Raw genomic sequence first — 13,376 nt, 5'->3', positions numbered from 1 at the left:
TTTGGATGCTATTGAGGAGAATATTTTGGCTAAATGTGATTCACTTGATGAAGGTTTTTTCTTGCATATGTAAGATGGCAACAACAGATTACCCTTAAAAGCAAAAAGAGAAATAACTCTTAAGATTCATGCCCCTTCCCTCTCCCATCTCTGTTTTGAAGCAGTATCAGTGGTTCCTGATTGTTCTTCACCTTTTATCATTCTCCTTTGTGTAAAAAGTTCTCCTGGTCATACTTCAACATGTTCCCTTTTTATAATTCTGCTACCTTTTCCTATGAATGCATTTTCAGTTGATTGCATTTGTGTCCAAAATTATATCTCAACATGTTTATTTAACATTCTACATAAAATGTTTAGTTGCCATTCAAACTTCTCATTTTATATAGGAAAAGGGTGGTCTGCTCTGGGAATATAATCTTGGAGACCCAATTACTTCATCTGCTTATGTTGATGAACACTTGCAGTTGGTATCTAGCCCCTCACTTCTTTATGATAGGTAATTAAACTACGATAAAGAGATCACTTTTTTATTTGTATATTTTTGGAACATTGATCCACTCTCTCTTTCAGGTTAATCTGTGTCTGCACTAGTTCTGGAATTATCTATTTGCTTCGAATACCTTCAGATTCTGCTGGAGAGTCTAGCAAAATTGGTAAAGAAGTGGTACAGGAGTTTGCTAGGTTGGACCTCCAAGGAGACATTTTTTCTTCTCCTGTGATGATTGGAGGCCGGGTTTTTATTGGTTGCAGGGATGACTACATCCACTGCCTCAGGCTTGAGATCTGAACCTCAGTGGACGTATGAAAAAGTCCATGCCTTCTAATATCTTCCTTCCATATTCTGCATTTTGGTTGCATGACATCATATTTAACTCTACCCTCCAATCATGCGCCTGATCTTTGCAATCCATCAGCAATCATACTGCTTTTGGCAATGATATTAGGTGCATCTGTTGCTTCACCCTAAATGTGCTTCATCACCATGAATTTCATGCTACATATGTTACCTGTAACAGCTCAAATGCCTTCCTCTTGAAAATGTATCAGATGACTTCACAACATTTGTGAGGGTAAAGTAAACCAAAGTACATATTTGCTGTTTTACCTGAAGACCTTCTGGTGGATTGTGTGATGTATGGTCCTAAAGATAGCGCTCAAGTATATGAGGCTCCTCTCTTTGCGAGGGTCGGAGGAGGATCGTTTCTGTATATAATCTTACTCTTGTTTTGCAAACAGGTTGTTTCTATAACTGGAACCTATGACCTTTCAGTCATAGAGGAGCAACTTTACCATTACTACCAAGGCTTTGACATCAGTCCTAAAGACAACATTGGGAGAAATGTTGAATGGAAGATTCTGGATGGAAATGCCTGCACCAACATTACATTAAATTCTAAGGACTCTGAAGCATGTTGCTCTTGCAGTGATCCTGATTTACTTTCAATCACGTTTAACTTCTTCATTAAATCATGCAGCCTTCCATTCCAGATAAGAACTACACTTAGTGCAAGCTGTGTCACCCTCTCATGGGCCACCTGATTCTACTCGTGGCTGTTTTATGTGTTGAACTTCTGGGAATTGGATGAACAGCCTCAAATTCAATTCTGCAGATTGCCGATAAGGTATCCACTTGGCTTGTTTGGATTATTTCCCAATTGACATGGAAGTTATTTGAACAGTATCTCAATCAAAGGAGCAGCCTGAAAATGTCATTGACCTGTTCTGCTGCAAACTATGTGATGATTTCTGTTAGCTCTGTCATGTTGTTCGCTTCATCTGGTTTCTATTTTGACCTCCATCTTGAGTATTAGCCCCACCTAGCTACCAACATGATAATGATATCATGTATATGTTTTCCATGAAAATCTGAAGATTAATTGTGCATTATGATTATCAAATATCGACATAGGTATTCCCAACAGACCGCTTATCCTGTTGCACCTTCCATATCAGAGGTTAATTGTGCAGTATGATAATCAAATATCGTAGCAGTATCCTGGGATATGCTGCTGCAAGATAACAGGTAAACCTTCAGTTATATGTTATTCCTTGGAGCATGTATCTCACTGATTGGAGTCCCTTTATCCATTGTATTGGTGATGGTGTTCTATGTTGTATAATTTGACCAATCTTCCGCCGATCCTTGTTCATCACCAATATGAGGTTGTGGATACAGTTGCAACAATGACACACCTATTCATCTCCATCTCAACACGTAACTCTGGGTTTTTCCGGTTGCTAACCTTGTGTATCTAAGTAAGTCTTTATACTCTCTCCTTCCAGAACTGAGTACATGTCTCCGAGTGTTAGCCCCCCAAACACTCATGGCATGTTCTCAGCCTGACTGATGGGACGAACAGCCCTAGCTTTCTGAATCCTACACATCCTTTGCATGAAAATTGGATTTTTGCACTAGAGTGCTTCCATTTGCCTGCTGACTGCTAGGACTCTCAAGGCCGCCCCATGGGATGCTAAGGGCAAACCCTCCATCAATGTCCTGTCCACAATACGCTCAGCTGCAATCTATATTTTTAGTTCTGCACTCAACATGGGGTACAAGTTTGTTGCATGACGTTTAAAGATTTCAAACTTCTTTGATTTGATACTTGTCTGTTCTCTTTAAGATTTTGCCCATTTATACATATGTATTTTTGTTTATATGTTTTTGCAGAAAGCGAAATGCAAGCCGAGGATGGCCCAAAAATTTTCTGAGAATAGAAGTACAGTCTGATAGCAAGATAGAAGTCTTGAGGAGTGGCACCAGAGTTATGAATTTTCCGTTTGTCTATCCCAGTTTGTTCAATGCATTGCTAAGCCAGGGAGAATGAGGAAGTGTCATTTTTGTATTTCAGTAAGCATTTCACCCATTTTCTCTTGTGTATTGTTGCAATGTTGGATCTTTTGCAAAGGTTCTGGAAATGGTTCTACTTTCTACTCTTATGTATGCATCTCACATGACAAGACTTGATTTGTTTTTTAGGGCAACAGATGACCTGTTGAGTTGGAATTTAACAATTGTAGCTGCTCTATTTTGAAAACTTCGATGTCTAATTGGTAGACCGTATTACTGAATTGAACTAAAAATGATTGGGTTAGTTTGGTTGATATTTCTTTTCTAAGTTGGTTTGAGTTGTGGTTTTTTTTTTTTTTTCTGTTCTTTTTGACTCATTTGACCTTGGGTCAAGTTTGAGTCAAAACCATTGAGTTTATGAACCCAACCTGATCTAACTGGTATAAAACTCTATTTTCCCTATAATTCTTTATTTTCTAACTTCTATCTGATTAAATCTGTTTGCATTACTTAGATGGGTACATGATCTTTTTTAGAATTTATATTAAAATAAATTTTATATATCTTAATACTTTGATTTGCTACTCATTTTTTATTATAAAACTTTGATTTAGGGGGTGTTTCACTTAATGGATGACCGTTTATATACTCTTCCTTCAACTTATAAGTTACATAGTTTATTTAATTACACATTTATTAAAAATTCAAGTGTTTAAACATTGTCGAGTTTAAACGTTATTATAATAGCATTTTGGAAAACCTATAATCCTCTTTCTCTCCTAACTTTTTCAAATAAACTGTTGATAGTTTATTTCGTTGATCAAATCAATTACAAATTTGCCCTCCAACAACTTAAATATTTACAACTCTCTATTTCTTAAAACATTACTCTCTCATCATTTTTCATTTCATTCTCTGATTGTCTTCTACATTGTTAACTTTCATCATTTCTGCCTCCAACCTAGCGTCGTTGCTATTGTCGTAGCCTAGATATCATCACATTCATCATCGCCTTCTGTTTTCAAATCGACCGTCTTTAGCCCATCTATGTTGCCCTAGCCCATTATTGTTGCCTCCATTTCTTCCTCTGTCGTCGCCTCCTCTCGTCATTGTTGTCTGTCACCCTTCATTGTATATATATATATATATATATATATAGTCTTGGTCTTTTAAGTAAAGGTATTTAATTTATATTAAATAATAAAGATGTGATAACTCAAATATAATGATGTTATAGGGCTTACTTATTTAATTCTTTCAACACAACTTGGTAGGGTAGGTCTTACATTATTATATTTGAGTTGTCACATCAACATTGTTTAATATAAACTAAGTAACGTTGTTTAAGAAATCAAAATTTTATATATATATATATATTAATGTTTATTGTATTAATATATTTTTTAATAATTGTATATAATTTATTAACATTGGTAAAAAATTTATTAGTTAGATATCAATTTAGTATTTTTAAGAATTTTATTTATATTATTTAGTAATATGTATATTTTAATTTTTTTGTTAAATTTTAATAGATTATTAGTTTTTTAAAATCAAATACATAATTATATAAATGATAGCAAATGTTAATGAACTTTTAAGCTTTACATAATTTATAAATAGAAAGATTTATAACTTGAATTAAAAAACGATAAGTTTGAGAGCCTGTTAGTCTTATATATTTGTCTTATATATTTTGGAATCTGCCATCCAATTAGATCCACTCTAAATTTTATTGGGTTTGGTTAGTTCAGCTTTCTCTTACAATTGAGTCAACTTTTGGGTTCAAAATTCTAGACTTGGTTATGATTTGGTTGGGTTTAGATTTATATAAAAGTTCAAATTGACCCAACTCACTTACTCTAAATTAATAAATGTGTAAATTTATTGTGCACCTGAAGTTTGGTCTTTTAGTCTGGACGCTGATTGAGTTACAAAATTTACCTAATCAATTCTTTTAACTTTTTTAAATGCAAGGGCTAATGGGATGAATCTTTCAGGTATAAGTCAATAAATCAAAAATTCAAAAGATGTGTATTTCCGTTACCTTAATAGAACTCCCAAGAAAACAAAGAACAGTTTGCACGAGTCTGATGGAGCAGCCGGCAAGAAACAGGTATGTCTTGTCTCTTTGATCGGCCTTGCCCTCTTGGCCTTTTAACTATTTTGGAATTTTCTAATCTGAATCTCTACTAGTTCCAGGAGTGCACTCAATGAACAAATTTGGAAATTTGTAACCCAAAACAGAATAAAATCCTTTCACAGGGATCTGTTGCAGGTGGGTGCATCCAAGGTTAGGTTTTCTGGGCCCATCTTTCACTCAGACCATTAGATTACAGCGTTTTAGGTCAACAAAGCACATGAAACTGGTTGTATTCAAATGTTTCTACTTTGATGCCATCTCTCTCTGTGTGTGTGTGTGTAAGCATGTGTTTACAAAAGAAAGAAAACACTGTTTCAGACTATAAAAACATAGTATTTGGCCGGATCGTTGGGCCTCACCTCTTGCTGGAGGGACAAGGATGACCCCTCCTTGCTTCTTCTTCTTCTTCTTCTTCTTCTTCTGGGGCTATTTTATCATCACCTCACCTGTACAAAATAAGAATTTTTCTTCTTGTTCTTGTACTTCTATATTAAGTTTGGATGCAGGAATTTTAGACCGTCACTTGAAATGATTCTGTTCTGTGTCCTATGTTTTTGAATTCAAATTTAAGGTGGATTTGGATCAAAATCTAAGTACTTGTAAAACAAACAATGAATTTAGGGTCAAATAATTCAATCCAAAAACCAATCTTCATAGAGAGGATGATGAATTTAGAAAGGATAAAGCTATTTGTACAGAATGGGGTGTACAAATAACTTTACAGAAATATGAAATGATTAAAATACCCCTGATTTGTTAAACCTAACACACACTCTCTCTCTCTCTCGCCTCTGCTCTCCTCTCCTCTCTCTCTCTCTCTCGCAAGCCCTCTGTCTCTCTCTCGTGCTCGCCTCTGCGTCTCGCCATCGCCCTCGCCCTCGCCGGTTGCTAGAGGTTGCAGCGGTGAGGAGGCGAGACGCAGAGGCGATAAGGCATAGAGAGGAGGCGGGAGGCGGTGAGGTTGCAAGCAACGGCGAGGTTATAGGAGCGAGGGCGAGGCGGCAGCGAGGTTGTAGGCACGAGGGCGAGACGGGTTGCGAGAGAGAGAGAAAAAAAGATGAATAAATCGCGATATATCGTGATTTTTTTATGTCAAAATCTCACGATATATCGCGTCTATGAAGGAGTTCTGCAAACCCCTTCTATACAAGCACGACCCATTTAGAAATATGTGGGTTGCGAAGGCAATTTTAATGGGTAATTTTGGATACGTAGTGGGTTTATTTAGTTTATCAACCTTTGCATTCTAGAAGAATAGAATTCACTGCAGTCAGTCGCATAAGTGGCTTTCATGCTTTCTTTTCCTATTCTTTCCTTTTCTTATTTATGATAGAGATGGCCTCACCCAACCATTAGACGGCGGAGAGAGCAGCTCCACAAGAAACAGAACAAATTCTTGAAGTGGGCCCGTTCTGGCCCAATTTCAAAGAACCAAGGGCCCACGAAAACAGAGTCTTTTTCCTTCATTTTCTTTCTTGCATAGTCACAGCTGGACTTTTCTCATCAACCAATCAAACTTTTCCAAAACTCTTATCCCCTTGCTTATGCCTGCAAATTCAATCAATCATCCCAATTCTGTCTTTTTTTTAGAGAAAGAGAGGAGAGAGAGAGAGAGAGAGATTCCTCTTATCAAAACATCAATTAATTTTTCCAAATTGTTAAATCTTGTGTTGGCATAGAGAGAGATGTGGACAAGTGCCTGTGAAGCTTTTGCTCATGTTGGCAAATTGGGCTCTTCCAATTATGCCTCTTGTGGGATATGTTAATTTAGATTAGGGAGTTGTTTGGTTGGTGCAACCTCTTTCAACATCCCTATCCTTTTAAGTTAATTAAATTAATTAATGACAACTCCACACCATCAATTGCCAACTGCCCTTCGCTTGTGCCATTTAACAATCCCACTCTCCACACTCAAGCCCATTTGTCCCATCTTATGTCCATTACTTATTTGGTTTTATTTAAAAAGAGGCAATTATAACCTTAAATATAGATTGGCTAAAAATCTCCACTTTTGCCACCCATAAATAAAAATTACAGCAAATTTTTATTTTTAAGAAACATAATTTGTGTGTTAAATTATATTATATTTTTAATTAAAAATAAGATATTTTTGTTGGATTTTTTCTTTGAAAAATAAAAAAATAAAAAATTCATATTAAATTGACTTGCAGCTATCACTCAAATGGCTCAGTTCATACACTATTAATATTATTTTTTTTATAATCCAAGTGTTTGAGATTTGTCCGAATAATTATAGAGAGAGTAGATTTTTCTCTGGTTCGCTTTACAGGTAAATCTAAATACGATCACAATCTATACATACTTGGAATAAATTTTTGAAAAATGACTATTCCCCCGTGGATTCCACCTTTTTATCTTGCAGACGAGATTCTTGAAGGGAGACAAGGTGCACCATGATCCTATCTCAGGTGGACAACTTTATCTTCTAACTAATGTTATTTTTTAACAATAATTCTGCTTTTTAAAACGCCACAAAAATTTAAATCTCCGATATTTTTGTTTTCTTCTTTATGTTTTATCACTGTGTCATGCTCGTGGGGTCACTATTAATATTAATATTATTGTATGTATGTATGTAGCTATCATATATAATATACTAATTGTAGAGATAACAAGAAGACATATATCTAGCTGTAACTATATAAGGCCACATACATACACATCTCTCCTAGGATTTTCGTTAAAAATATGAAATCAATTGACAAATAATTAGGGTGCAGTGATGATGTGGACACGTGGACACCTTGTTGTCATCCAACCATGATAAGTTGATAACTCTGAAGGAAGATGCTTAGTCAGATTCTAGCCCTTAATTTGCATCGCTCTCTTTAGTTAATTACCTTCTAATAATACATCTTCGTCTGTTTCTTCCTTCTTTTCATATTAATTAATTTGGCGATGGATTTTAAAATGTCAGTCACATAATTTATCAAAATTTAAATAAATTATATATGGGTCCACGGCCCAATAGGGCTAGCTAGGCCATTAATTGATGATGTTGGAAAGGATTAATTATTCATGAACTTGGATTTATATATAGTTCTTAGTTACCCATTTAATTTTATAATCTAACTCAACTCATCTACACTACTTTATGTCAATTTATTTTGAAGAAAAAAATTGACTTTGAGTTTTAACAAATAGGAAAGTATTGAGATCGAGTTTTATTTGGATAGAAAGTTATTGGGTTTTGATTATAATAAGAATGGTACTTTTATGAAAAGCGAGACAAAAATTTTATTCTCGACTTTTTAAAGCATAAAATTATATATCTTGTATTAAAGACTATTGGTAGGGGATGACCATTAAATAATTATCTAGGTTAAGAGAATTAGAACTATATATATATATATATATATCAGTTTGGTGCCAACCAAAACTAGCATGTCTGTGTATGTTAGCAAGGGATTGAGTGATTCACAGGACCATCATCAAATTACATGAATGCCAATTAATAAAACTGAGATACTCTGCTAATTAAGGTTCCCAAAATTATTAAAGAATAATATATGCTATCCTGATAACGTACATAATCTCAAGCAACTCTCTGATATGTGTATATATATGTCAAATTATTAATTACTGTAATTTATATTTGTAAAAATGTCATTTTAATGGTATTTATTGCAATAAGATTCTCCAACCATGCATGCTTCTTAATTCAACTAATAAAGAAATTTCTAAACCACTCTCTCTCTCTCTCTCTCTCTCTCTCTCTCTCTCTCTCTCTCTGCATATATAGATATATATATATATAAGCATAGTAATGATGAGAGAGAGCTTGAAGAAACTAAAGAATTATGGAAGCTTTGGAATTTCTGTGGAAAAGGGTAGCAATATCTCTGTGTCTGCTTCTCCAGCTCTTCCATGGCGCCATAGCCACAGCTTTCAACCTCACCACAATTCCATTCCACAAAGGCTTCACTCCTCTCTTTGGCCACCCCAACATCATCAGATCCCCCGATGACATGACTGTCAATCTTCTACTCAACCAGTACACAGGCAAATACACGCACGCACATATATCTATCTATCTATCTATCTATCTATCTATATATATATATATATGTATCTATGTTTGTGTATATACGTTTGATTTGCTTTATATATCATTTCATGCATTAATCCAAACACATATATAAATATAAAAGATGTATCTAATTAAACACCTATATATATATATATATATATGTACAGGTTCTGGATTCAAGTCGTCTGATCTCTACAACCATGGCTTCTTCAGCGCCAAGATAAAGCTGCCGTCAGATTACACCGCCGGCGTCGTCGTCGCCTTCTACGTATGTGTGTGTGTGTGTGTGTCATTTAATTAGTTTGTTAATTTCTTCATGAACTTATTGATCTCTCTTGCATACTAATTATGGGTTTTTATCTTCACGTACGGACGATGGATCATCTGATGAATATATATATATATATATATATTGATTGCAGGCATCAAACGGGGAGATATTTGAGAAAACACACGATGAATTGGACTTTGAGTTTCTGGGAAATGTGAAGAGGAAAAGGTGGCGGTTTCAGACGAACGTCTATGGGAATGGAAGCACGAGCCGAGGGAGAGAAGAGAGATACTTCCTGTGGTTTGATCCCTCCAAAGACTTCCATCGTTACACCATCCTTTGGACCAGCACCACCATCATGTCAGTCCGATATTCCACCTACTCCTTAATTAATTTCATAATTTATATTCTTCTTCTTACATATACATATATATATATGTTTTATTTTATATATATTTGCTGCTGTTTAGTATGAAATAAAGGGTTTCCTCTTTGCAATATAAGGTGCTAGATAATCCCTTGAATTCATATATATTTGATTAAGAGGAATTAAATCTCTTAAATAAAATCTAATCTTTGATTCTGCAGCTAGATCATAGGGGATATGGATAAATTAATGCAGTAGATTGCTATTTTACCCGAGAGTCTTATATGGAGACTTATCGAGAGGGAACAAAAAGACAAAAATGCCCCCCACCCAAATGTAAATTTACCCCATTCCCTACAACCTCCCCTCTCCCCTCTCCTCTCTCCTCTTCCCATAGTTGCTGCCTCCAATAAGATCTAGCATCCATCACTACCTCGCCGCCTTCCTCGTCTCGCACCGACCACCGCTATAGCAGATAGGGAAGATGCAACAACGGTCGGCACGAGACGGTGCGAAGTGAGGCAGCGAGACGATGGTAGGTGCTGGAGTTTGTTGGAGACGACAACCATGGAAAGGAAAGAAAAGAGATGGGAGATTGTAGGGAAGAGGGTAAATTTGCATTTGGGTGATCAGAGGCATTTTTGTCTTTTTGACCCTTCTCGATAAGTCTCTCTCTGAGAGGCTCTCAGGCAAAGTAACATTAACATTTATTTTATATATATTTGTTGTTGTTTAGTATAAAATAAAAAAAGATGTTAGATAATCCCTTGAATTCATATATATTTGATTAAGAGGAATTAAATCTCTTAAATAAAATCTAATCTTTGATTGTGCAGCTGGATCATGGGGGATATGGTTAATGCAATAGATACCTTCCTCTATAATTTCAATTACTATTACTCATGTTGGTAATTTGTGAGCATTTCAATTATAATTACTTGTGTTGGTAATTTATGATTTTTAATTTTATAAATAGTGAGAAAACTACATCATGGTAGGGAGATTTTAGTTTAATTTCTTAGTTAGTGCAAAATTATGTAAGTATTAAGATTGAATCATGTTAAATATTATATGTTTAGGTAAATTTTACAACTATAGGTTTAAAAATATTATACCTACTACCCTTGTGTTTTCAAAATGTTATCAACCTCTCTTGAGATTAAATCCCATTCAACACATACTTTCTTTTCATTAAATAACAACAATTAATTTTATTAAAATTCCTAAAATGCCTTCCCCATTCTCATTCTTCTAAAATTAAAATAAATTACTATTTGAACCTACTAGTGGGTTTACTGATGAAAATGCGTTGGATGAGAAAGAGAAAGAGAGACAGAGATGGAAAGATGAGTAGTTAGTTTCGAAGAACCTAGATTCACTTGACAATGAAAAACACAAACCTTTTAAATACAGATTTCTATGTTTGAACAAATTAACCAACCTTTAATCCTAAATGAAAGAATCGAGGGAGAGAAAAAAAAAAAAAAAAAAAAGTTACCAATTGGTTGCATCTTCTTCATCCTCTCTGACAAGCTATTTCTGGTGGATGCAAAGAATCAACGGATTGAGTTTCTAGTGGGGGTTTTAGAGAAAAACCTTACCATAAATCAAATTGAACTCTAATTTAGGTTTATCTAATCCTAGTCAAAACCCCATTACATGATAGGGTTTTAAATGGAGAGAAAGAGACACTAGGGAGTTAGTGGTTAACTAGTTCCATGGGTTACAATGCAAAACGCTGTAGGAAAAAGAAACAAGATGGATCTTGAAAATGTGTGAAAAGAGACAAAGAAAGAGATGCGATATCGGAACTAGAGGGGAAACATGGAAAGTTGTTTATATCCAAGGGTAAAAAAGTTATTTTGGATGTAGTAGTTGAAATGGAGGTGGATGTCTTTTTTAAAAATATAAGAATAGTTGGTGCAATTTAAACAATCTTAAAGTATATTATATAAAATTTACCCTATATATATATATATATGTTTTCATTTTTACATGTGACCATGCATTGGATTTGTGTCAAACCTATGTTACCACAAGATTCCTCATTTTGCAAGAATTAAGAAAAAATCATATTTTCATAGTATTTTTTGTTTATTTTTCTAAAGAGTTTATTTTGCACATTTCATACTCGTGACCTTTCAGTTGTAAAGGAATAGAACCTTAGGGCTATTTAATTTAGAAAATATTTTCTATTTTTTAATTTCAAATTTCTATCGAATGGATAATTCTCGAACGAGAAAATAGAATATTTAATTTTTTTTTATTTTTTTAACTTTATAGTATGAATCAGAAAACATCATTTTTAATATTTCTAAATTTTTTGAAAATAAATGTAAACATAAAATGTTAAAATATTTTTAGTTATAAAATTAGAATTAAAAACTAAAAAATATTTTATAAAACTTAAATTTAAAAGGGGCTTAAATTTTTTTATTTTATAAAATAGATCGTCGGAAGTGACATTTTCAATTTCTTATTCAGCTTTTACATAGACGAGATTCCAATTCGGGAGATATCAAGAAGCGACGCCATGGCCGGAGACTACCCCTCAAAGCCCATGTCTCTGTACGCCACCATCTGGGACGCCTCCGATTGGGCAACTTCCGGCGGCAAATACAAGGTAAACTACAAGTACGCTCCATTTGTGGCTGAATTCACCGGCCTTGTCCTCCATGGATGCGCCACCGATCCAATTCAAGAGGTTTTAGCCACTAGTCGTTGCTCCTCGGAAGACGACGATCAACTCGCCGGCACAACGTATGCCGGCGTCTCGCCAGCGCAACGCATGGCCATGAAGAAATTCCGGAGAAGATACATGTACTATTCCTACTGTTATGATACGATAAGGTACCCCATTCCGCCGCCGGAATGTGTGATTGATCCGTTGGAGAGGCTGCAGTTCAGGGATACCGGAAGGCTGAAGTTCAGTTTGAAGCGGCGCCGGCAAGATCGTCGTTCGAAGAGAAGAAACCAGGTTTCGATTATGAAGAGTTATGGAGATGAAGATGATGACTGAGATCGATTCATGGTGTGCATTTGCTTGATGTGTTGCCTCTATGGCAAAGATCAATGAATTGGATATCCATTCTTACAAAATTTGCATTTTATGTGTACGTATGTGTGTATGTATGTGTGTATATATATATATATATATTAAAATTAAACACATTTATATCTTAATTAGCTTTGTGTTATCTATTCTATTATTATATAAGCAAACACTTCATTGTTGTATTTGAAATCTTATCAATAAAATAAATGAGTTCTTAGAATAAATTTAAAAATAATATTACATTGCACTAACACTTATCTTCATTTAAATTCTCTTAAAAAAAATAAAAACAAAACTAAGATGATCAAGCACCATAGTCTTGGTTTGGAATCTTCAATTTCCATCGTTGAGACTACAAAGCCTTTAGAACTTCAAATTTTATTTGTGTTGTCTCTATTTGTTCTCCTTTAAATCTTTGGCGTACTCATTTAAAAAAGAATATAAAGCCTTAGTGATAGAGAATGTTGGAATTGAGGAAACATTCTCGGGAAAAGTCCCCAAGAAATGATAGGCTGACAATTACTCTTCACATTGGGAAACGGAAGAAAAGAATGGGAGCAACTATTATGCCCAACAAAGAAAAAAGCCCATGTAATAACCCATGTTTAGATAAGATTGCCACGTAATTTTAATAAGTTTAGAATATCGAAAAATTGGTTTGATAGTAGTTATACGTATCGAATCGATTGTAGGAAATG

The 13,376-nt window shown here is 34.7% G+C and overlaps 2 protein-coding genes and 1 long non-coding RNA gene across 7 annotated transcripts in view; all 3 read left to right on the top strand.

The window, feature by feature from the left end:
* The window catches only part of LOC127787456 (putative acyl-activating enzyme 19), a 129,824-nt gene extending 127,004 nt beyond the window's left edge, over nucleotides 1-2,820 (top strand). Inside the window, exons 16-19 of one of the 2 annotated variants that reach the window (XR_008020162.1) lie at nucleotides 387-496; nucleotides 571-799; nucleotides 1,237-2,553; nucleotides 2,672-2,820. Coding sequence is in view for 1 of the 2 variants with exons in the window: in XM_052315511.1 (XP_052171471.1) it covers nucleotides 387-496; nucleotides 571-787 (327 nt within the window). In the remaining variant the exon portion in view is untranslated. Of the gene's footprint in view, nucleotides 1-386; nucleotides 497-570; nucleotides 1,182-1,236; nucleotides 2,554-2,671 lie in introns of those variants that run through there. The other variant, XM_052315511.1, reaches the window with a different exon arrangement.
* Nucleotides 2,821-4,869: 2,049 nt separating this feature from the next.
* LOC127787458 (probable xyloglucan endotransglucosylase/hydrolase protein 30) lies at nucleotides 4,870-12,913 on the top strand. Of its 4 annotated transcripts, none has more exons than XM_052315517.1 (6): nucleotides 4,870-4,907; nucleotides 5,057-5,084; nucleotides 7,318-7,363; nucleotides 9,153-9,253; nucleotides 9,408-9,616; nucleotides 12,108-12,913. In XM_052315517.1, exons 1-6 carry the CDS (start codon nucleotides 4,885-4,887, stop codon nucleotides 12,640-12,642), a joined length of 942 nt encoding a protein of 313 aa, XP_052171477.1. In that variant the 5' UTR covers nucleotides 4,870-4,884; the 3' UTR covers nucleotides 12,643-12,913. The 4 variants fall into 4 exon arrangements, with proteins under 4 accessions (XP_052171477.1, XP_052171475.1, XP_052171473.1 ...); XM_052315515.1 differs by having other exon boundaries at nucleotides 4,994-5,069; XM_052315513.1 differs by having other exon boundaries at nucleotides 4,994-5,084.
* LOC127787460 (uncharacterized) lies at nucleotides 9,621-11,610 on the top strand. Its single transcript, XR_008020163.1, has 2 exons — nucleotides 9,621-9,760; nucleotides 10,376-11,610. It is a non-coding gene; the product is annotated as an uncharacterized LOC127787460 (long non-coding RNA).
* Nucleotides 12,914-13,376: the final 463 nt, after the last annotated feature.

The sequence above is a fragment of the Diospyros lotus genome, chromosome 12 (assembly GCF_014633365.1).
Source record: "Diospyros lotus cultivar Yz01 chromosome 12, ASM1463336v1, whole genome shotgun sequence".
In the NCBI taxonomy this organism is placed as follows: domain Eukaryota; kingdom Viridiplantae; phylum Streptophyta; class Magnoliopsida; order Ericales; family Ebenaceae; genus Diospyros; species Diospyros lotus.
Note: the sequence above shows the minus strand (reverse complement) of the source record. Positions and strands in the feature narration are given on the sequence as shown.

Coding starts and splice junctions, on each gene's coding strand:
- LOC127787458 (XM_052315516.1), top strand. CDS start 8,756: ATGGAAGCTTTGGAATTTCTGTGGAAAAGGGTAGCAATATCTCTGTGT. Junction 9,254..9,407: donor GCGTCGTCGTCGCCTTCTAC/GTATGTGTGTGT, acceptor TATTGATTGCAG/GCATCAAACGGGGAGATATT. Junction 9,617..12,107: donor TGGACCAGCACCACCATCAT/GTCAGTCCGATA, acceptor TTTCTTATTCAG/CTTTTACATAGACGAGATTC.